Here is a 24,900-nt window from a genome sequence, read left to right as displayed (position 1 = left end):
TCCCCTAGTCCGACTCCGTTTCCCTTTCTGTTCTGCCCTCTGACGTCATCACGTCTTGACGCGAGGGCGGGACAGAGAGGGAAGTCTGTACTGCGCATTTGCAGGTGAGTCGGTCACTTGCCATTTATATGTTTGATTGGAGTTCCATCTGAACCAGTCGATTGTCTTGCCAACATTCTTTTCCTGACCTTATGCCCATCATGGCGAAACCAGCTTACACACCTTGGGTTGCAAGAGAGCATTGGTGTACTACATGGTGTGGACAAGGTCCCACAGATAGTCTGCCCAGCTTTTTGTTTCTTTTGATCCCAACAGGATGGGGGGGGGGGGGGGGTCACCATTGGGAAATGCACCATTTCAATTTGGCTGGCAGATTGCATTTCCTTCACTTATGCCCAGTCTGGGCTGGCCTTGGAGGGTCATATCACGGCTCATAACGTCAGAGCCATGGCCACGTCGATAACTCATTTGAGGTCAGCCTCCATTGAAGAATTTTGCAAGGCTGTGATGTGGTCTTCAATCCACACATTCACATCACACTACTACCTTGAGCAGGATACCCGATGCAACAGTTGGTTTGGGGAGTCAATGTTGCAGAATCTGTTTGGGGTCCAGAATCCAACTCCACCCTCCTAGGCCTGTTTTATTCTGTTCCAGGCTTCACTCTCATTCAGATTGTATATAGTTTCAGGTTAATGCGAGGCCCAATTGGCTAATGTTCGTTGTTTTCAATGAGCCTAGATGCTAGGGATTCCCCACTTGTGAGAATATAGAAACCTGCTTGTCCTCGGAGAAAACAAAGATACTTAACCTGTAGCACGTATTCTCTGAGGACAGCAGGCTTCATATTCTCACAATCCCTCCCACCTCCCCTTGGAGTTGTGTCCTTTGTTATTTTTTGCTTTAGTATTAAACTGAGGAAACCGCATTCGCACGATGGGTGGGAAGGTACTTGCGCATGCGCAGTGGAGCATGGTTTGTGCTTCATAAAGCTCTTTGTTTTTAGTATGGCAAATGCCGGACTGGGTGTCATGGATCAACGTCACCCACTTATGAGAATATGAAGCTTGCTGTCCTGGGAGAATACCTGCTACAGGTAAATATCTTCGCTATCAGACTGAACAATCCACTTCCTGCTAGTGCAGTTGTGGAACACCTTTTTGCTGGTGTTGGATTAATGATTCACAAGCGCACTCCCATGAGTGATAGTCATTTTCAAATTTAGGGCCCTGTATACTAAGCCGCACTAGAGGCAGTCTAGCGTTCTTAGCATGTGCTAACCGTGTAGATGCCCATAATATTCCTATGTATATAACGCACAAACCAGGACTAAAAGCCACCAAGTATTGTACAAGATTATTGTCACAGGACTCACCAGTATAATTTAAAATATATATATTTTTTGAAGTAGAGTACCCTCAGATATTCTTCCACTGTTACTGCAGACAATGAAGCTGCTACATAGTGGTATAGCACTTCTTTCATTGGGTTACTCTACAATTGTAAAGGGAAACTTTTTTTAAAATTCTTTTCTTTTGCTTCCCAACACCTCAGGGACAAGGGTCTCGCAAACGTTGGTTGTAAAAGGAAAAAGAGGATTCCTTGGCCTTAACCCTTGTCCCTGAGGAAAGCGACTGAAACTCGTGGAGTTGGGTGGTTCCAGGGGAAGGCATATCAGGAACAATGAGAATTCAGTAGTGTTCAGCGAGGCGAGATAAGTGCACAGTTCTTCACCATATATATATTATTTTTTAAAAAATTGGTGTGAGTTTTATAGCACTATGGTGTTGGGAAGCAAAAGAAAAGAATTAAAAAAAGTTTCCATTTACAATTGTAGAGTAACCCAATGAAAGAAGTGCTATACCACTATGTAGCAGCTTCATTGTCTGCAGTAACAGTGGAAGAATATCTGAGGGTACTCTACTTCAAAAAAATATATATTTGAAATTATACTGGTGAGTCCTGTGACAATAATCTTGTACAATACTTGGTGGCTTTTAGTCCTGGTTTGTGCGTTATATATTTGATGTTACCAGAGACATTGATATCATTCATTCGTTTTCTGTTGGTGGACTTTACATAATATTCCTTTGGGCATTTACATGGTTAGCACGCAGTAATTTTTAGCAAGTACTAAAAACGCTAGCTTACCTTAGTAAACATAGCCCTTAGTTTTATCAAAAACAAAGTGGATTGAATTGTAGAGCAATAATGTTGTTGGGATGAAAATGTTAACCACAGTTGCATTCCTTGTAGTTGCGGTACTTTTACTTTTTACTCAAAAAAGTATTATATTAGGCAAGAACTTTTTTATTTCACTAAGTACATTTTTTCATGTGTTCTTCACTGTACTTTTATTTAAGTATTAAAATATACATTATATACATTTATTTTTTACTTTTTCTTTGAGTATTTTGACCTAGTACTTTGAACAACACTGCTAACTAGTCACTGGCCTTTTTGTGTTGGTTTTAGGGTGAGTGCCATTTTGATGTTCAGTTTTCAGTCCTGATGTCCTGCTTCAAAATAATTTGGATCCAGACAAAGCAAGAAATTTAAATACATAAGAATAGCCATACTGGGACATATTGATGGTCCATCGAGCCCAGTATCCTGCTTCCAAAAGTGGCCAATCCAGGTCACAAGTACCTGGCAAAATCCCAAATAGTAGCAAGATTCCATCCTGCCAATCCCAGGGACAGCAGTGGCTTTCCCCATTTGTATCTCAATAGCAGACTATGGACTTTCCCTTCAGGAACTTGTTCCAACCTTTTTAAAACCTAGATATGTCAACTGCTGTTACCGCATCCTCTGGTAATCAGTTCCAGAGCTTAACTATTCATTGAGTGAAAAAATATTTCCTCCTATTCATATTAAAAGTATTGCCATGTAACTTCTTTGAGTGTCCCCTAGTCTTAGCACTTTTTGAAAGAATAAACAATCAATTCATGTTTATTGTTCTACACCACTCGGGATTTTGTAGACCTCTATCATATCCCCCCTCAGCTGCCTCTTTTCCAAGCTGAAGAGCCCTAACCTCTTAAGCTTTTTTTCATATGAGGGGAGTTCCACCTCCTTAATCATTTTTGTCGCCCTTCTATGACCTTTTTCTACTTTTGTGATATCTTTTTTGAGATATGGCAACCAGAATTGCACACAATACTCAATTTTGATAATTGTGAGTGACTCTTTTTATTGATGATAACAGGCCAAAGAAGAAGAGGTGAATCAGATGCGGCAAGAGATCACCAAGCTTACCAAAATGAGAGAAGTAATCCAACGAAAGTATCGCCAGATGGAGGATCAAAAAATAGAAGTGGACCAGCAAAGAGAGACCTTGAAAAACCAAATCAGTGGAATTGAAAGAGGTAAGAATCTAATTCAGGGCTTTGCTTTTCTTTGAATTTTAGACTTTGAATAAAATATCCAGGGTCAGATATTCAAAAACACTTATACATTTACCAGCAGCTGCTAAATGTATAACTGTTTAAACTGTGGCATTCTGTTTCTCCAAATAGAGGTAAGGTTCTCCCTCTCCTTTCTTACTATATACAGTGGTGGAAATAAGTATTTGATCCCTTGCTGATTTTGTAAGTTTGCCCACTGACAAAGACATGAGCAGCCCATAATTGAAGGGTAGGTTATTGGTAACAGTGAGAGATAGCACATCACAAATTAAATCCGGAAAATCACATTGTGGAAAGTATATGAATTTATTTGCATTCTGCAGAGGGAAATAAGTATTTGATCCCCCACCAACCAGTAAGAGATCTGGCCCCTACAGACCAGGTAGATGCTCCAAATCAACTCGTTACCTGCATGACAGACAGCTGTCGGCAATGGTCACCTGTATGAAAGACACCTGTCCACAGACTCAGTGAATCAGTCAGACTCTAACCTCTACAAAATGGCCAAGAGCAAGGAGCTGTCTAAGGATGTCAGGGACAAGATCATACACCTGCACAAGGCTGGAATGGGCTACAAAACCATCAGTAAGACGCTGGGCGAGAAGGAGACAACTGTTGGTGCCATAGTAAGAAAATGGAAGAAGTACAAAATGACTGTCAATCGACAAAGATCTGGGGCTCCACGCAAAATCTCACCTCGTGGGGTATCCTTGATCATGAGGAAGGTTAGAAATCAGCCTACAACTACAAGGGGGGAACTTGTCAATGATCTCAAGGCAGCTGGGACCACTGTCACCACGAAAACCATTGGTAACACATTACGACATAACAGATTGCAATCCTGCAGTGCCCGCAAGGTCCCCCTGCTCCGGAAGGCACATGTGGCGGCCCGTCTGAAGTTTGCCAGTGAACACCTGGATGATGCCGAGAGTGATTGGGAGAAGGTGCTGTGGTCAGATGAGACAAAAATTGAGCTCTTTGGCATGAACTCAACTCGCCGTGTTTGGAGGAAGAGAAATGCTGCCTATGACCCAAAGAACACCGTCCCCACTGTCAAGCATGGAGGTGGAAATGTTATGTTTTGGGGGTGTTTCTCTGCTAAGGGCACAGGACTACTTCACCGCATCAATGGGAGAATGGATGGGGCCATGTACCGTACAATTCTGAGTGACAACCTCCTTCCCTCCGCCAGGGCCTTAAAAATGGGTCGTGGCTGGGTCTTCCAGCACGACAATGACCCAAAACATACAGCCAAGGCAACAAAGGAGTGGCTCAGGAAGAAGCACATTAGGGTCATGGAGTGGCCTAGCCAGTCACCAGACCTTAATCCCATTGAAAACTTATGGAGGGAGCTGAAGCTGCGAGTTGCCAAGCGACAGCCCAGAACTCTTAATGATTTAGAGATGATCTGCAAAGAGGAGTGGACCAAAATTCCTCCTGACATGTGTGCAAACCTCATCATCAACTACAGAAGACGTCTGACCGCTGTGCTTGCCAACAAGGGTTTTGCCACCAAGTATTAGGTCTTGTTTGCCAGAGGGATTAAATACTTATTTCCCTCTGCAGAATGCAAATAAATTCATATACTTTCCACAATGTGATTTTCCGGATTTAATTTGTGATGTGCTATCTCTCACTGTTACCAATAACCTACCCTTCAATTATGGGCTGCTCATGTCTTTGTCAGTGGGCAAACTTACAAAATCAGCAAGGGATCAAATACTTATTTCCACCACTGTACAGTATCTTCTGTGAATGAAAGGAGAGCGCACCTTTTTCATCAGTAATCCTCTTCTGACAGCTGGGTATCTGAAGCTTAGGAAATCCCATTGACATCTCCATTGATTGATAGTGCTCCAGGTTTCTCGTCAAATCCATCTCTCCCACTACCGGTTAATGAATCCCAGCTGGAGGCTGTATCTTTCCTGACATTCCTACTAAAGATTAGAAAAGAATTGTCATTGTCCATCCAGGACAAACCTGATCCTTGAACAAAATTCCAAGGGGGCACTGAAATATCTAAATGCTCCTTGAGAAGTGGTTGAATTCTCTATCCAGGAATTTTACTGGATCAGCAGGAGAAAATCTGGGAAAAACCTCTTTCATCTCATCCAATTTCAAAAAATTAGAGACTAAATATGAAGTGCAACCAGTAATGGGTCATGAAAACTGCAACTACCACATCAGTCAAAGTGGTGGAATTGGCTTTGAAAGACATAAAAGTTTTAGATCTCATCTGAACACACCTCTGGGTAAGGATCTAAGGCTCAGTGATTTGTTCAGTAGGAGAATATTTCAAAGCACAATGCTGAATGAGAGAACAGCTGCACATCGGGAGAGAGAGAGAGAGAGAGATTGAGATTAACTGCTTAGGTTTAAGCGGGTATAAATGTTAACAAATAAATAAAAAGCTTTATAAAATTACCTCCTTACGAATCAGGCATTCCTTGTGCTGAAGAATAGGTGGAACAGGGGCAAAACAGGCAGGGATGCACATACTTTACCCACATATGCATTTAGTCTTCCAACACATTCATATGCATCGGTATACTTACCTCAGATCAGGTGTAAATGTGTGAACTTGTTATTTTTTATAAAAGATGCATATGTTGTGCTTTTGGGCCTTGTTAGCTTTGGCACCCTTTATAAAATTAACTTCCATGTGTATGTTCTCTTATATATACCTATATATATAAAATACTGTGAGTACCTAAACAGGAGCTTTCGAAAAGTTTAAACACTTGCAACTCTTCAGGAATTATATACACATCTGACGGCTACAGAGGGATGATAATGATTTTGTCTGTTATGAATGGCTGATGATTAATCTAATTTTCTTGTTGGTATTTTTGCAGATATTGTAGTATTTGTCTTTTAAGAGCTCTGGTATGTAGGGTATCAGCCATTTTAGCTCAGAATAATCAATTGTAAAAACGTGAAAAAATGTCAGTCTGAGAGTTTGGATGAAATTGTGAAACCAATATTTCATCAGTCAGAAGGCCTGGGAGACAGTGGTGTATTTATTCAAGGTGTGTGTGTTGTGTACACACCCCTGTCAGACCCGGCCCCCTGCCCATGCTTTAAAATCATCTCCATTCCAGTCTTTGCCCGGGCAGCGGCAGCAATCATAGACTGCCTGCGGCCTGCACCGGTATTTTACATAGTAACATAGTAGATGACGGCAGAAAAAGACCCGCACGGTCCATATAGTCTGCCCAACAAGATAAACTCATATGTGTATACCTTACCTTGATTTGTACCTGTCTTTTTCAGGGCACAGACCGTATAAGTCTGCCCAGCGGTATTCCCCGCCTCCCAACCACCGGTCCCGCCTCCCATCTCCATCTCAGACCGTATAATCTGCCCAGCAGTATTCCCCGCCTCCCAACCACCAGACCCGCCTCCCATCATTGGCTCTGGTACAGACCGTATAAGTCTGCCATCTACTATCCTCGCCTCCCAACCACCAACCCCTCTTCCCCCCACCTGTTCCTCAATCCAATTTTGGCTAAGCTTCTGAGGATCTATTTCTTCTGCACAGGATTCCTTTATGTATATCCCACACATGTTTGAATTCCGTTACCGTTTTCATCTCCACCACCTCCCGCGGGAGGGCATTCCAAGCATCCACCACCCTCTCTGTGAAAAAATACTTCCTGACATCTTTCCTGAGTCTGCCCCCCTTCAATCTCATTTCATGTCCTCTCGTTCTACCACCTTCCCATCTCCGGAAAAGATTCGTTTGAGGATTAATACCTTTCAAATATTTGAACGTCTGTATCATATCACCCCTGTTCCTCCTTTCCTCCAGGGTATACATGTTCAGGTCGGCAAGTCTCTCTTCATACGTCTTGGAATGCAAATCCCATACCATTCTTGTAGCTTTTCTTTGCACCGCTTCCATTTTTTTAACATCCTTCGTAAGGTACGGCCTCCAAAACTGAACACAATACTCTAGGTGGGGCCTCACCAACGTCTTATACAGGGGTATTAAAACCTCTTTTCTTCTGCTGGTCACACCTCTCTCTATACAGCCTAGCAATCTTCTAGCTACGGCCACCGCCTTGTCGCACTGTTTTGTCACCTTCAGGTCCTCGGATACTATCATCCCAAGGTCCCTCTCCCCGTCCGTACCTATCAGACTCTCCCCGCCTAACACATAAGTCTCCCTTGGATTTCTACTCCCTAAGTGCATCACTTTGCATTTCTTCACATTGAATTGTAATTGCCAAATGTTAGACCATTCTTCTAGCTTCCGCAGATCTTTTTTCACGTTTTCTCTCTGAACCATGCTGCTCTTTCTGATGTAACTTTCTGTTTTATTAAGGGTGGGATGGTTCAGAGAGAAAGTCCCGGTGCAGGCCGCAGGCAGTCTGACTGCCACTGCCCAGGCAAAGACTGGAGTGGAGGTGATTTTAAGGTACTGGGGGGGAGGGTGGAGACACAACCCCTGTTAAAAATTCATGTCTATGCCACTGCTGAGAGACCTTGAGTAATAACATGAAAATACCGAAAATAAAAGACTAACCTTGAGTGCACATGAGACAAGAACACTGTTTGCTAACTTTGCAGTTTGAATGCAGTTGGTAATTCTTGTTTTCTTTTTCAGAAATGGAGACCACTAAAAAGCAGGCAGAGATTGATAAGAAAGCCATAGATGAGCTTGTGCGAGAGAGGGACTTACTGAACAAGGTAAGTCCGTATTGTAAAATACTGGGAAATGAAACTGGCTGCCTAGGGAGTATGATAGCTATCTATAATTTGGATGGCAAAGGCAGACACACTGATACCAGATTAGAGCAGATAAGGATAGATAATAGGTATCAAGCTTCCTTTGGCAGCTAGCTAGCTTCTTTTTTTTTGTCTCTTTCTGTGAATTGAAACCATTACCCGTAACCACAAAAATTAACTCTGAGAAATCACAGTGAAAAGAACAGGCAGTCTTGAATAACATTCAACAAAGTTTGACGTATTCTATTCTTGAAGCCTCTAGCGATCCCTAGAAAATGACGCTTAACAACATGCCAAATTTTTCAGCTGTTACTAAGTTGTGGATGAGTAAAGCATGCAGGGCTTCTTGTTAGGACTTCCAGGTTGGTGAAAATCTTGTATTGTACACACCTCGTATTTGCATGATATATTAGTGTCATTAAGGTATGGAAGGGTATGGAGTCCAGGTGTGCGGATGTTATAATGCCGTTGTATCGCTCCATGGTGCGACCGCACCTGGAGTATTGTGTTCAGTACTGGTCTCCGTATCTCAAAAAAGATATAGTAGAATTGGAAAAGGTACAGCGAAGGGCGACGAAAATGATAGTGGGGATGGGACGACTTTCCTATGAAGAGAGGCTGAGAAGGCTAGGGCTTTTCAGCTTGGAGAAGAGACGGCTGAGGGGAGATATGATAGAAGTGTATAAAATAATGAGTGGAATGGATCGGGTGGATGTGAAGCGACTGTTCACGCTATCCAAAAATACTAGGACTAGAGGGCATGAGTTGAAGCTACAGTGTGGTAAATTTAAAACGAATCGGAGAAAATGTTTCTTCACCCAACGTGTAATTAGACTCTGGAATTCGTTTCCGGAGAACGTGGTACGGGCGGTTAGCTTGACGGAGTTTAAAAAGGGGTTAGATAGATTCCTAAAGGACAAGTCCATAGACCGCTATTAAATGGACTTGGAAAAATTCCGCATTTTTAGGTATAACTTGTCTGGAATGTTTTTACGTTTGGGGAGCGTGCCAGGTGCCCTTGACCTGGATTGGCCACTGTCGGTGACAGGATGCTGGGCTAGATGGACCTTTGGTCTTTCCCAGTATGGCACTACTTATGTACTTATGTACTTATGTACTTAGGTGACACTATCAGGATGGATAAAGTTGGACTTTGAGAACTATGTACATTGTTTATGTTTATTATGGCTTGATATATCGATGCTACATAACTTAGTAGCATAGTAAATGTTGGCAGATGTCGGCATCTAAAGACCTTCACAGCAGGAGCGTAGCCAGACCTCGGCGGGAGGGGGGGGGGTCCAGAGCCTGAGGTGGGGGGCACAGTTTAGAACGCCTCCCCCAGCCGCTGACCCCCCTGGCACTTTCGACCTCCTCCTGCAACTGACCCTCCCCCGTGCACGGGGCTACATACAGGACGTGCATGCAGGACGTCTGGAGTCAGGACTGATAGAAACAGATCAGCGAAGGCGCCTTAGACTGGTGCTGAAGAAGACTTTGGCTGGCAGGAGTTGGGAACCCTTGCTAGCAAAGGTACCTGGCGGTAGCGGGGGAGGGTCGGCAGCGACGGGAGGGGGGATTGGAAATGGAGGGGAGGAGAGGCAGTGGCGGGGGGGGGGGGGGGTCGAAAGTAGAGGGGACCAGGGCTAAATCTGTGGGGGCCCATGCCCCCGTGGCTCCACCTAGCTACGCCCCTGTTTCAAAGTCCATCCAGTCTGCCCAACAAGGTGCCCAGAGCTATATCTGGCACTCTGCACAAGTTCCACTTTCATGATTAAACACTGGCATACTTAATTTCTATCTCCCCCTACCAGTTCTGGGGCACAGACTGTAGAAGTCTGCTTGACATTGGTCTTACTTCCCAACTTCTGAAGCTGCCGTCAAAGCTACTCCAGCTATGAGGTCATTTAAGTTTTGCTTTAATTGGATTCCATCCTCTGTGATTATCCTACGCACGTGCAGCAGGAAAGATTTTTAAAAACATAAGGAACGGGATTGGCTTATCTCATGGAGCTGGTTCTGTTAACTCACTGCTGAGTTCTTTTCTTGCTTTGAATTGCATGCTTTTGTTGTTGTAGAACTTTACCCTAAATCTTTCAAATAATTATTTCAAAGCTAAATTCATACATAGGCAAAATGCTGAGGAGCTGATATGTAGTCCCTGTCTCGGTTTTGAAAAGTGCTCATTTACTGGAGGGATTAGAGGAGGTCTCTCTTGTAGTCCCCCACTGCCCGATATTAAGCGATATTTACAGCTATATTCAGCGGGAGATAGCTGGTTATCTCCCGCTGAATATTCCTGGTCAGCGCTTAACGGATAACCAGTTATATTGTGTGATATAGCCAGCTATCTGCTAATATTCAGCGCATTGCCGGCTAAGTTTGGTGGCCAAATTCGACTTCTGAAATAGCAGGCTATCTTTGGCCGGTGTCAAATTAGCCAGCCAGTGCTGAATATTGAATTGGCTGGTTAAGTTGAAACAGGCCAAAAATAAACTGGATATTCAATGCCGGTCAGCAGAAATGGCCCAGCATTGAATATCCAGGCTCAGTGCCCACAGCGGGAGTCAGCCTGGTTAACTCCATCAGTCTGAATATTGGGCCCCTAAAAATTGATCATACGCTTTCTACCTAATTGGGAGTATGTAGACATGTAGGTTTTCAAAATTGCAACCATACATGTCACCCAGGGCAGATCACCGCTGCGCACCCCCCCCAGGTGCAGCATCTCCTCCCTGGCGCATCACCTCCAAGCCCCCCCCCCCCCCCCCCCCCCCCCCCGGCTGCATTCTGCTGGGGTGCTGGAAGCTGGGAGCAGCCCTGTGGCTGTCTGCTCCGCCGGTTCCCTGTTCCCTCTGCCCTGGAACAGGAAGTAACAGCAGAGCGAGCAGGAAACCGGCGGAGCCAACAGCCGCGCAGCTGCTCCCTGCACCCCTCCAGCAGCGTTCACCTGAGGTGGCGTGCCCATACCGCCCCGCCTTCAGTACGCCGCTGTGGATGCGTTTTAGAAAACAGCTTTGTGTCAGCAGATCTTTATCTAAAACTAGTAAAAAAGGCCCGCTTCTGTTTTAAAGGAAACGGGCGCTAGCAAGGTTTTCCTCGGAGTGTGTATGTTTGAGAGAGTGTGTGTGTGAGAGTGACTGTGTGAGTGTGTGTGGAACAGAGAGAGCATGAGACTGGGTGCGAGTGTGTGTGCGAGAATGAGAGTATGTGCCAGGGTCCCCCCTCCCTCCCAGTTCCAGGGTTGTCCCCCCACGAGTCTGTGTCCCTACTCCTCCCCCTGCCTGGGTCGCTGTTTGCTGCTGGCTGGGTCGTGGTTTGTTGCTGTGCATCGGGCTGGTGACTTCACCTAAGGCACAGCCAATCAATGGAATTCCTGACGTCATCTTGATCTACAGCACCTAGCAAACCACGGCGGAAGCCAGGATCCCAGGCAGCTTCCAAACTTTGGAGGTGAGAATTATTATATAGGATACAATTGGAATTTGACACGTCTACTCTGTGGAAGTACCCTGTATAGCTAATGTATAGGTATGAGTATTGGCTTTATTGCCTTGGATGGCCCAGGTTATACCTGTTTTCCCCTTAACTTGTCCCGATAAAAATGGCGAAGGGTCTACATTCTAGACTATGAGTTCCAAAGACTATCAAGTTTCATATTAAATATGATCTTACATAAACAATTATGCTCAACCATGTCTAGCTAGTTAATAAGATGTAATGTGATATTGTTTACTGTACGGAAATGAGAAAAGCAGATCAGTAATAGATAAACAGACTTTTATTCTTGCAAATAGCAATCTCCTTACATCACCCGACACTGTTTTTTTCCCAGCGATCGTGATAGGAGTTTGTATACGCCTCTCTACCAGTTACAAGGACTGCATAGTAACATAGTAACATAGTAGATGACGGCAGAAAAAGACCTGCACGGTCCATCCAGTCTGCCCAACAAGACAAACTCATATGTGTATACCTTACCTTGATTTGTACCTGCCTTATTCAGGGCACAGACCGTACAAGTCTGCCCAGCAGTACTTCCCACCTCCCAACCACCAGTCCCGCCTCCCATCACCGGCTCTGGCACAGACCGTATAAGTCTGCCCTCCACTATACTCGCCTCCCAACCACCAACCCCTCTTCCCCCCACCTGCTCCGCCACCCAATTTCGGCTAAGCTTCTAAGGATCCATTTTTTCTGCCCAGGATTCCTTTATGCATATCCCACGCATGTTTGAATTCCGTGACCGTTTTCATCTCCACCACCTCCCGCGGGAGGGCATTCCAAGCATCCACCAACCTCTCTGTGAAAAAATACTTCCTGACATCTTTCCTGAGTCTACCCCCCTTCAATCTTATTTCATGTCCTCTCGTTCTACCGCCTTCCCATCTCCGGAAAAGATTTGTTTGCGGATTAATACCTTTCAAATATTTGAACGTCTGTATCATATCACCCCTGTTCCTCCTTTCCTCCAGGGTATACATGTTCAGGTCCGCGAGTCTCTCCTCATACGTCTTGGAACGCAAATCCCGTACCATTCTCGTAGCTTTTCTTTGCACCGCTTCCATTTTTTTAACATCCTTCGCAAGGTACGGCCTCCAAAACTGAACACAATACTCTAGGTGGGGCCTCACCAACGACTTGTACAGGGGCATCAACACTTCCTTTCTTCTGCTGATCACACCTCTCTCTATACAGCCTAGCAACCTTCTCGCTACGGCCACCGCCTTGTCACACTGTTTCGTCGCCTTCTGATCCTCGGATACTATCACTACTACTACTACTACTACTACTACTTAGCATTTCTATAGCGCTGCCAGGGTTACGCAGCGCTGTACAAGTTTAAACATGGGGAAGGACAGTCCCTGCTCAAGAGAGCTTACAATCTAAAGGTAACAAACTATGTAGTCAGTGTAGGTATCATGAATGGGGAAGGTGGTTAGGCGCCAAAAGCAAGGGAGAAGAGATGGGCTTTGAGTAAGGACTTGAAAATGGGCAGGGAGGGCGCATGGCGTATGGGCTCGGGAAGTCTGTTCCAGGCATAAGGTGATGCGAGGCACCAAGATCCCTCTCCCCCTCAGTACCTATCAGACTCTCACCGTCTAACACATAAGTCTCTCTTGGGTTTCTACTCCCTAAGTGCATCACTTTGCATTGAATTTTAATTGCCAAACCTTAGACCATTCTTCTAGCTTCCTCAGATCCTTTTTCATGCTTTCCACTCCCTCCTGGGTGTCCACTCTGTTGCAAAACTTAGTATCATCCGCAAATAGGCAAACTTTACCTTCTAACCCTTCGGCAATGTCACTCACAAATATATTGAACAGAGTCAGCCCCAGCACCAATCCCTGAGGCACTCCACTACTCACCTTTCCCTCCAAGCGAACTCCATTTACCACCACCCTCTGTCGTCTGTCCATCAACCAGTTCCTAATCCAGTTCACCACTTCGGGACCTATCTTCAACCCATCGAGTTTATTTAAGAACCTCCTGTGGGGAACCGTGTCAAAAGCTTTGCTAAAATCTAAGTAGATTACGTCTATAGCACGTCGATGATTCAATTCTCCAGTTACCCAATCAAAGAATTCAATGAGGTTCGTTTGGCACGATTTCCCTCTGGTAAAACCATGTTGTCTCGGATCTTGCAACTTATTGGCTTCCAGGAAATTCACTATCCTTTCCTTCAGCATCGCTTCCATTACTTTTCCAATAACCGAAGTGAGGCTTACCGGCCTGTAGTTTCCAGCTTCTTCCCTATCACCACTTTTGTGAAGAGGGACCACCTCCGCCGTTCTCCAATCCCTCGGAACCTCTCCCATCTCCAAGGATTTATTAAACAAATCTTTAAGAGGACCCGCCAGAACCTCTCTGAGCTCCCTCAATATTCTGGGGTGGATCCCGTCCGGTCCCATGGCTTTGTCCACCTTTAGCTTTCCAAGTTGTTGATACACACTCTCTTCCGTGAATGGTGCTCTATCCACTCCATTCTCAGGTGTACTTTTGCCAGTCCCTCGTGGTCCTTCTCCAGGATTTTCTTCAGTGAAAACAGAACAAAAGTATCTATTTAGCAAATTGGCTTTTTATTCATCATTATCTACATAGCGTTTCGCTGTATCTCTGCACTCCTTCAATAGCGTTTTGCTGTTTTTTTTCTCAATGTGGATATTGGCAACTGCTTGCTGATGTTCTGTATACTTTAAATCCACAGTATAGCCCCTGAGGCAGCCCTTTTTGGGTGAAACACGGCCAGTGTCAGGCGATGTAAAGAGATTGCTATTTGCAAGAATATAAAAGTCCATGTTTATCTATTACTGTTCTGCTTTTATCATTCCCGTTTTGGAGCTTGAAGATCGATTGCCTTCCTGTTTTTTGGGATCAGTATTGTTTACTGTATACTGAACAGTTCCACTGCAAGTTATTACTAATTAATCTTAGCTAATCCTTTTGATAACATACTGTTAAATGTAAACCGCTTAGAACGTGTCGGTAAAGCGGGTTGTAAATGCAAAATTAAATTAAAAATCTGAGTCAAATGTATAATTATTGGGGTAAATATTTGGCTGGCGGTCATCAGCATGGCCGCCACTGGCGTTATGCCTGGATATTCAATGATGGGTCATGCTTGGACATTACCACTGAATATCCGGTTATGTGTTGCCAGCTGAGTGCGATATTCAGCACGAAACCGCCTAAGTGAAACTGGACAAAGATAGGACTATTTAATGCAGTTTGATTTGTCCAGTTAACTTAGGTGGTTATGTACTGAATATCGGCACTTAACCACATGAGTGCCGATTCTGCCCCAGACCGCCGACATAATAGCTGGCTACGGCTTTAGTAGTTAGCGCTCATAAGCGCTAACTGGTTAAGCCACTGACAAGCGATTTAACTGTCTAGGAGCTTCTCCTGCCTGCTGAATATCGGGGCTTAGGCAGTCTCGGGGGCTTCTTCTGCCCACTTAAATTGCTTCAAACATCAGCCGGTAGGTGACTAAGAGCTCGGATTACTAGCATGCACTACTGTTAACATGTATTACTAGGAGCTAAATCTCATTGCATTGAATGGGACGTGCATTGGCGGCTTAGCGTGTGATGGTGCACTTAGTAACTCTAGCTGTAAATCTGCAAGACCCTGGTTCCTGAGCAGGAGTCAAATGTTTGGAAAACGTTTTTTCAGAGTTTCTTTCATGTGACGTTCTTATAAGTTCTATAAAATAATTATTGGGGATTAAATGTCCATAAGCCTGTAATAACAATAATATAATAAGGAGCTTCATGTATTAAATTAAAAATAATTAGCTGTAGTAATAGTAGTTACTTATTTAATCAGTACATGAAGCTTGTTGTTGTAAGTTCACCATAGCAAAGAAATCTGTTTTGAATGTACTGTAGTTTATCTGCTGTCTAGTTACTTGTCTGTTTGCTTGGCTAGTAGGAGGTATTTCTGTTTCCCCAGGCCCCCCCCCCCCCCGAGTGGTTGTCCCTAAGGATTGTACAATTTTAAGGATAACAAAGCAAAGTTAAGGAGGCAGTACTCTGACACCAAGAAAGACGCATTTTACTGATCATTTGCCCTCTTCGAAGCAGTGGCGTAGCCACAGGTGGGCCTGGATGGGCTGGGGCCCACCCACTTAGGGCTCAGTCCCGCCCAACAGTAGCACACATTTAGCGGTAGCTGGTGGGGATCCCAAGCTCTGCCAGCTGAAGACTTCCCCCTGATGGTAATGAAAACGCTACTCTCCATGATACTGGCACCTGAAAATGCTCAGTTTTCAGCGCATGCCTGCTGCAGACTGCCGAGATGGAAAGAAGCGTTTTCTCACCAGCTGAGATATTTTTTGGGTGGTGGTTGTGGGGGGGGGGGGGGGGGGGGGGGGAGGGGGGAAGAACACTTGGTGCCCACCCACTTCTTGCCTAGGCCCACCCAAAATCTGTTGTCTGGCTATGCCCCTGCTTCGAAGGTAACAGAACAGTGCAAAAAAAAAAAAAAGCAGATGATATATTCATGGAAACACAAGTTGGAAAATGCATGCTGCACAAGTTAGACTTATTCCTGCACTGATGGAGAATGGTGGGAGGGGATGACATGTTAGTGCCAGCTAACCATCATGTAATTGGCACTGCAGTACTAAATGCCCAGCTCACATTTGCATACCACCAGGCCACTGCACAGAGGCCCAGATGCACAAAACCTAACGAGCCCACAACTTGCGTTTTAAACTGGTTCCAGCCAGTTTAAAACGCAAGTAGTTCACCCCGGGCATGCACTAAGGGCATTTTCCCTGCCACGGTAGCAGGCAACGAAAACGGAATGCAAATGTTTGAAAAGCTATTATAATGAGCTGCAGTACCGTTGCAGCCCATTATAATCAGGATGCACTACCGTTTTTCCGATCCCTTACCGTAGGAACCCTAACGAGATGTCCTGACCTCTTGTTAGGGCTCCTGTGAGGGAATTGGAAAGGAAAAGGGCCCCCCAAAAAGGTTAAAAAGAAAAAAAAAAAAGCAGGGAGCGCATGCGAGGGGCGTCCTTTAAGGACGTACTCTCCCTGCGCTTCTGAGAGAAGTCTTTTTTTTTTTTTTTTTGCAGTTTTTTTGTGCAGTTTTTTGTTTCTGCCGGCGCTCATGTTTTTTTCCCCCCTTTTTGAGAGTCTTCGCCGCGCCACTTACCCCTCCACAGCGAAATTTTTCTATTTTCCTGGTTGCCGGAGAATCGGGACATCCCTTTAGATTAGGCTCCTCTTCCTGGTCTCTTCAGCCAATCAGAGCGTGTTTCGCTGACAACAGCCAGCTAAGCCCGCTTTGATTGGCTGAAGAGACCAGGAAGAGGAGCCTAATCTAAAGGGACGTCCCGATTCTCCGACTCAGGTACTGAAGGACTAGAGAATGCAAGTGAGCTACAACGAGTAGCTCATTTGCATTCCCTATCGTTGATGCATTCCCGTTCCCTACCGATTCGCTATGGAATCGGTAGGGAACGGGAATTACCAATGTCTTTCATGCATCTGGGCCTAAGCCTCCTGACCTGCTGTTGTCCTGGGGAGGGGGGGGGGGGGGGAGACGGGTGTCATTGCACTGCCATTGGAATCATTTCTCCATTGTACACTGTTGCTGCCACTCAGACAAACAGCTTCTAGTGCTACACAGTCACTCTCACTGTACACAATCACATCTACACTTTTGCATGTGTCTAGATCAAGGGAGGCGAGCACACAAGCCATTTGAATGCATGCACTTAGCAGTGGCTAACTTTAAGCATTTTATAATCGGATCAGAAAAAATTCAGTTCTTCTGTGTGATCATATCCAGTCTGGCAGCCCTTGTGCTGCCTTGGAGGAGGGGGCTCACCTAAAAGGAGAGCATCACAAGTAATCCTGTAGCCAGAACCTACCTGCCAGGGGATGTAATATCCTCTTGCACCAAGGATATGTCTCCAGGGGCTTCTACTCAGGATGGTTAGGTCAGCCATTGTCGCTTTTAGCTGGGGTTATTTTACTAGCTATAATGCGGCTTACAGCAGACCTGCCAAGTCTCCTGCTTTCAGCGTGAGACTCCCGCTTTCGTGGGTCATTTCCTGGTGAGACATCGGGATCTCCCACTGAGTGGCCTCCCGTTCAGCGACAGCAGGAAGGGTATTCATAAAGCACCATCTCCTGCTACTGCTAATCCCACGCCTCACGGCGGCAGGAGATGACGTTTTATGAAGGCGTTTGCTGCTGTCGCTGGACGGGGAGACCACTCCTGTAGCTGCTGGCCATGAATCTTCTGTGCTGGGATGGAGAAATGGGTAGAGATGTGAGTGGAGCAATGGGCAGGGAGGGGCGGAGATGAGGGTGGAACTGGGGTGGGCTGGGGCGGACCCTAAATCTTCCACTGAGTGAATAAGCTCCCTTGGCAGCTCTGTTACAGTGTGTACCTATTGCTCACTGCAAGCCAAGTTACAGTATTACATAATAATGAGCTGCTTTACATTCATTTGCATGTTTTGAATCTCATTACTATGGAACATGGGGTAACCTAAATAGCGCTGTATTAGAGCACTGAAACAAGCGATACAGCCCTTAAACGCTCATTAACACAGGTTAGTGCCCTAATTCACCTTGATAACTACTCCCCCCCTCTCATAATGAATGCGTCCTGAAATCTTTTCTAAACTGGAATTGAGTCAGTAGTGTCTGTTCACGTCTATATTGTCACTGTGGCGTTGGAATGTATTATATAGATTACCGACCCAAAAATTGGAAATTGAGTTATGTTTGGGGGAATGTCCTGATTTAGTGTAGTAAGACAGTAATTATGCAGTCCTCTGAATAATTAGACCACTGCTTGAAATGCAGTAAGCTGGAAAATACGATAAGCAATAATCACATTTCTTTCAGAGCTGCTGTTTCATGATAAACTTGGGTTTTCTCTTCCTAGAACATGCTGAAGGCAGCCACTGCCACTCAGAAACAGTTGAATTTAGTGAAACTCCATGAACAGTCTAAGAAGAACCTGGAAGAAGAGATCCAAAACTATAAAGATGAAGCTCAAAAACAGAGAAAAATAATTTACCAGCTAGAAAAGGAACGAGATCGATACATCAATGAGGCCAGTGATCTCACTCAAAAGGTAAAAGATTGTTCCTCCAGCTTCTTACTTATCTCCTTTTTTTCCTTCCATTCCATTTGTCTTTTCCTATCTGTCGCAATTGCACATTTACCATTTGAAATTAGACTTTCCTTTTGTAGCCTTGCGTGACATAGTTGCTGCAAGCTACTGATAGTACTGCTTCTGAGATCTTATACGTTGTCAATCTAAGGGAGAGGTGCTTTTGCACAAAGTATCAGTCCAAATACTTGATTGCTTTTGCTCGTTCCTCTGTGGGTGAATGCAACGAAGAAGTCTATTAGTAGGACATTTGCATCTCTTTGCTAGTCTCAGAATTCGGAAAAGTTGGAATTGAAGTTCTATTTTTGGTGATTGCTTCTCAGTCTTTTGTATTAGAACTGCATGTGTACCCAAGAACTTAAAAAAGATTTTAGATTTAAAAACTAAAATATTAATGTTATGAAAGTATCTCTTTGGGGGGTCCTTTACTAAGGCGCACTCACGCTTTTAGTACGCGCTAAAATTGGGCGCGCGCTAAACGTTAGCGATGCCCATTGGAATGCATTGGCGTCTCTAACGTTTAGCGCGTGCCTATTTTTAGTGTGCATTAAAAACGTGAGCGTGTCTTAGTAAAAGACCCCCTTTGTTAGGTAATAATTATTAGCAGGGCTGCCGAGAGGGGGAGCAAATTTCACTGCGCCTGGCCTCCAAGGGAGGGCCCAGCGCCAGCAAGCTTCTTTCTGTCTACCCGCTTCCAGGTCTGTCTCTCTCTTCTCCTTCTCCTGCGTGCCAGAATCTGGATAATTGCATTAACACGATATCGCGTTACTGCAGTCATCCAGGTCCCGGCACGCAGGAGCAGGAGACGACAGACCAAGGCTGGAGGAGCAGTCAGACACAGGCAAGGAGGTACCTCCTTGGACATAGTGACAGGAAGGTGCGGGGGGGAGGAGGGGGCGAGTGGGGGTGCACGGCACGGTGAGGTGCCGGTCTAGATGGGGGGGAGGGGGGGCGGTCCTGCCCCGGGCCCGGCTGTGTCTCTCGGCGGCCCTGATTATTAGTTTCATGTGCTGTAGAGAGGTGAAGATCAGGTGATGGCCTATCTTTGGCTTTGCGACCGGTTTTGTCTGACATACATTGACCTGGGTGAAGGTGGAGTTTGAAAAGTGGGAGTTGTTGGCAGAACTGCTTTCTTCTTTCCTAATTCCTACATTAGGATACTGTATCAAGCTGGCAGTGTGGAAACTGGTTGTTCTTCCTGCTCCTCAGTGGCTCTCTGATTAGGGCAGAAGCATGTGCAATCCTGTATTGTAATGTTTGCTCAACTGCTCCATCACTGTACTGCTGGCATACAGTTGGTAACTGAACATACGATATTTTAGAAGAGAGGAGCCTTTTTTTGGCATCACCATTTCAAAATCAGTTGGTAACAGTGGAGGAGTGGTTAGGGTGGTGGACTTTGGTCCTGGGGAACTGAGGAACTGAGTTTGATTCCCACTTCAGGCACAGGCAGCTCCTTGTGACTCTGGGCAAGTCACTTAACCCTCCATTGCCCCATGTAAGCCGCATTGAGTCTGCCATGAGTGGGAAAGCACGGGGTACAAATGTAACAAAAAAAAAATGATATTCTAGAAGAGAGAAGACCAAAGAAGTCTTCGTTTAAGTAAAATCTTTCGGGGGGATCAGGGGCATGGTTTTGAGTCACACGCATAATTATAGACTAAGTGCTCCACATGTAAATTTAGGCATGGGCATTTGTACCATAGAAACGTGACGGCAGATAAAGGCCAAACGGCCTATTCAGTCTGCCCATCCTCCATAACCACTAATTCTTCCTTTTTCTAAGGGATCCCACGTGCCTGTCCCACACTTTCTTAAATTCTGACACAGTTCTCGTCTCCACGACCTCCACCGGGAGGTCATTCCATGCTTCCACCACCTTTCCATTAACGAATACTTTATTAGATTTCTCCTAAGCCTGTTTCCTCTTAGCTTCATCATATGCCCCCTCATTCCAGAGTTTTCCTTCATTTGAAAAAGGCTCACCCGTTAATGCCACTGAGGTATTTAAATGTCTCTATCATATCTCCTCTGTCCCTCCTCTCCTCCAGCATATACATGCTGAGGTTCATAAGCTTGTCCCTATATGTTTTATGTCCAAGTCAGCTTACCAGTTTTCTAGTACCCTCTGGACCAACTCCATCCTGCTTATATCCTTTTGTAGGTGCGGTTTCCAGAATTGCACACAGTACTCTAAATGGGGCCTCACCAGAGACTTATACAAGGACACAAATCACCTCCTTGTTCCTGCTGGTCATCCCTCTCCTAATGCACCCAAGCATTCTTCTGGCTATGACCGTCGCTTTTTCTACCTGTTTGGAAACTTTAAGGTCATCAGACATAATAACCTCCTAGTCCCGCTCTTCCTTTGTATACAGAAGCACTTCACCCCCTATATTGTACCATTCCCTCGGATTCTTGTGACCCAAGTGCATGACCCTGCATTTTTTAGCATTAAATCTTAGTTGCCAAATATCGGACCATTCTTCAAGCTTCGCTAGGTCCTTCCTCATGTCATCCACACCTTCCGGGGTGTCCATCCTGTTGCAGAGTTTGGTATCAGATTCAGTGTGTGTAGGAAAACGTAGGAAGTAACAGTGTTTTGTGCTGGTCACTGACCTGCCATGACTGGGGTTTTCTTTTTCCTTAGGTAAGCTGCCAGCTTTGTTATTAACAAGATTGTAAAATAATATTTATGCCTTGCTTGGATTTAAGTTTTGATTTTGAACGTTTTCTTTGCGGTTTGGTGTTGGGGTTGTTTGTGTGTTTTTATGTGAAGAAGTTTTTATGTGAAATACGAATCTGTATAGAGGGTAGAGGACGGAGGATTGCACTATGAGATGGAAGAGTATAAATGATCAGTGCCTTATTCTTCATTTTTGAAAAGTTTGTCAGCTCTTACTATTTGGAGGTGGATACACCTATTTAAAGATTGTGTGTGAAAGCTTGTCCACAGCTGCTCAACATTTTTTGGCATCGGCGAATTTGATTATTTAGGAGGGAGAGTATGAGCTTGCCATAGGAACCTGCACTGCTACTACTACAACTACTTATCATTTCTATAGCGCTACTAGACGTACACAGCACTGTACACTTGAACATAAAGAGACAGTCCCTGCTCGACAGAGCTTACAATCTAATTAGGACAGACAAACAGGACAAACAAGAGATAAGGGAATATTAAAGTGAGGATGATAAAATAAGGGTTCTGAACAAGTGAACAAGGGTTAGGAGTTAAAAGCAGCATTAAAAAGGGGCTTTTAGCGTAGATTTGAAGACGGCCAGAGATGGAGCTTGACGTATCGGCTCAGGAAGTCTATTCCAGGCATAAGGTGCAGCAAGATAAAAGGAATGGAGTCTGAAGTTAGCAGTGGAGGAGAAGGGTGCAGATAAGAGAGATTTACCCAGTGAACGGAGTTCCTGGGGAGGAATGTAGGGAGAGATGAGAGTGGAGAGGCACTGAGGAGCTGCAGAGTGAATGCACTTATAGGTCAATAAGAGGAGTTTGAACTGTATGAGGAAACGGATAGGAAGCCAGTGAAGTGACTTGAGGAGCATAATGACACTGGTGGAATATTAGTTGTGCAGCAGAATTTTGAAGAGATTGAAGAGGAGAGAGATGGCTAAGTGGGAGACCTGTGAGAAGCAAGTTGCAATAGTCTAAGCGAGAGGTGATAAGAGTGTGGATTAGGGTTCTGGTAGTGTGCTCAGAAAGGAAAGGGCGAATTTTGGTGATATTATAGAGAAAGAAACGACAGGTTTTAGCAGTCTGTTGAATATGTGCAGAGAAGGAGAGGGAGGAGTCAAAGATGACACCAAGGTTACGAGCTGATGAGACAGGAAGGATGAGAGTATTATCCACAGAAATAGAGAATGGGAGAAGAGGAGAGGTTGGTTTAGGGGGAAAGATAAGAAGCTCAGTCTTGGTTATGTTTAGTTTCAGATGGCGCTGAAACATCCAGGCAGCAATGTCAGACAGGCAGGCTGATACTTTGGCCTGGATTTCGACTGAGATTTCTGGTGTGGAGAGGTAGATCTGGGAGTCATCAGCATAAAGATGATACTGAAAACCATGGGATGAGATCAGAGTACCAAGGGAAGAAGTATAGATGGAGAAAAGAAGAGATCCCAGGACAGATCCCTGAGGTACACCACAACTGACAGTGGGATAGAAGTAGAAGAGGATCCACTAGAGTATACACTAAAGGTACACTGGGAGAGATAAGAAGAAAACCAGGAAAGAACAGAGCCCTGAAATCCAAGTGAGGACAGCGTATCAAGGAGTAGGCTGTGATCAACAGTGTCAAAAGCAGCAGATAGATCGAGAAGGATGAGGATAGAATAGAGACCTTTGGATCTGGCCAGGAGCAGATCATTGGAGACATTAGCAAGTGCTGTTTCAGTTGAATGAAGGGGGCGAAAGCCAGATTGAAGTGGATCAAGAATAGCTTGAGATGAAAGAAAGTCAAGGCAACGGCGGTGAAGAGCACGTTCAAGTATCTGTTTAGGAATGTTGGAACTATGTTTGACCAGAATCCTATGGAAGATGCTGGATTGAAGTTTTCACATGTTTTTTCGGACATTTTTTCACTATATTTGCTATATTTATAGTTGGGACATGTGGTGGCATATTTTCAAAATAACCTTGGAACTTTGTAAGTCTAAGTGCTTTGAAAATGAGCCCCATAAGGTTCATGATTGAGAGTCACTTCATTCTTCTTCTGTTTGGTGATAAATATAATGTTTTAGAAAATTTTGAATAAAAATGTTAGTTTTTTTTATTATGAGTGTTAAAGGTTTGTCTGCATATACTGGGGATATTTTTTTTTGTTATTTATTAGGTATCTGGTATTTGATTTGAGTATACCCCTACTTATTGGTGATTTATTTATTGCATTTGTATCCCACATTTTCCCACTTTTTTGCGGGCTCAGTGTGGCTTACAATACGATATGAATGATGGAAATACAATTTGTTACAACTTGGTTATTGATTACATTGTGAAGAGTTATACAAGACAATCAAAGTGTTGTTAAGGAATATAAACACTGGAACCAAACCTTGAAACACTGGAAGGAGACAGCGGGAGGTTAAAAGGGCATTATGCATGGTATACATATTTCTGTGAGTAAAGGTATGAGTGAGGTGAGACTGTGGGGGATGAGAGTTCAGTAGTGGATGTATTGATGCATTAGTGAACAGTGAGTGTGGACTTTATGTGTTTTGCTTCTTTCTGTAGATTTTTTCAAAAAGATGGGTCATTTAAATGGGTCATTTAAATGTCATTTAAATGGCTAGGAGCCATCTCCCCTTCTGTGAGTAGCAGGGAAATGGAGCCACGCAATCCCAACCTCTTTCCCTTCTGCATCGGAACGTCAGCTGTGTCATGGACTGAGAAGGCCTAGGAACCCCTGCATATTCTAAGGAGGCCCCCACAGAGACCCTTCTGAACTTTTTAAGAGCGTGAATGATCCAAATTGTGCTGTGTGGATCTATTCCTCTGCTGTCTATAGAGAACCTCTATTACAGTTAGCAATTTCAGTTTCTTAAAAAGGTGGAAATGTAGAGAAGATGTAGAATTGGATAAAAGGAGAGAAAGGAGGAAAGTTGGTGCAGTAGGTTGGAAATAAAATGAACCTCAGTGCAACAGAGGTCTGGAACACATTTTGGGCCCAGAATTCAGCCGGCAAATCGACTCCTTTTTTGTTTTTGAAAAATAAAGGACAGTATTGCTTTTGTGGAGGCAGGGCCGTGCCAAGGGTCTGTGGCGCCCCCCTGCAGATGATCAGTTGGCGCCCCCCCCCCCGTGAAGGTGATCGCTGCCCTCCCGCTCCCTGGGCCATGTCCCAACTGCCCGCCCTCTTCTCCCCCCCCCAAGATCCCTTTTAAATTTACCTCCGGCAGCGAACGAAGGTGCAGCGTCCGTGAAGGAGGTGGCGCTCCCGACGTCTCTAGTCTTCCCTTCGCTCTATGTCCCGCCTTCTTCTGACGTCATTTCCTTGATGTCAGAAGAAGGCGGAACACTGAGCGAAGGGAAGACTAGTAGAGACGTTGGGAGTGCCGCCTCCTTCATGGACACTGCGCCTTCATTCACTGCCGGAGGTAAATTTAAA

General features: G+C 44.7%; 1 protein-coding gene across 1 annotated transcript in view; it reads left to right on the top strand.

Moving 5' to 3' along the window:
- CFAP58 (cilia and flagella associated protein 58) overlaps positions 1-24,900 on the top strand; it is a 462,734-nt gene that overhangs the window by 66,723 nt on the left and 371,111 nt on the right. Inside the window, exons 7-9 of the mRNA XM_030202779.1 lie at positions 3,209-3,368; positions 8,017-8,099; positions 18,557-18,748. Of these exons, the coding sequence (XP_030058639.1) occupies positions 3,209-3,368; positions 8,017-8,099; positions 18,557-18,748 (435 nt within the window). The remainder of the gene's footprint in view (positions 1-3,208; positions 3,369-8,016; positions 8,100-18,556; positions 18,749-24,900) is intronic.

The sequence above is a fragment of the Microcaecilia unicolor genome, chromosome 5 (genome assembly GCF_901765095.1).
Source record: "Microcaecilia unicolor chromosome 5, aMicUni1.1, whole genome shotgun sequence".
NCBI lineage: Eukaryota > Metazoa > Chordata > Amphibia > Gymnophiona > Siphonopidae > Microcaecilia > Microcaecilia unicolor.
Note: the sequence above shows the minus strand (reverse complement) of the source record. Positions and strands in the feature narration are given on the sequence as shown.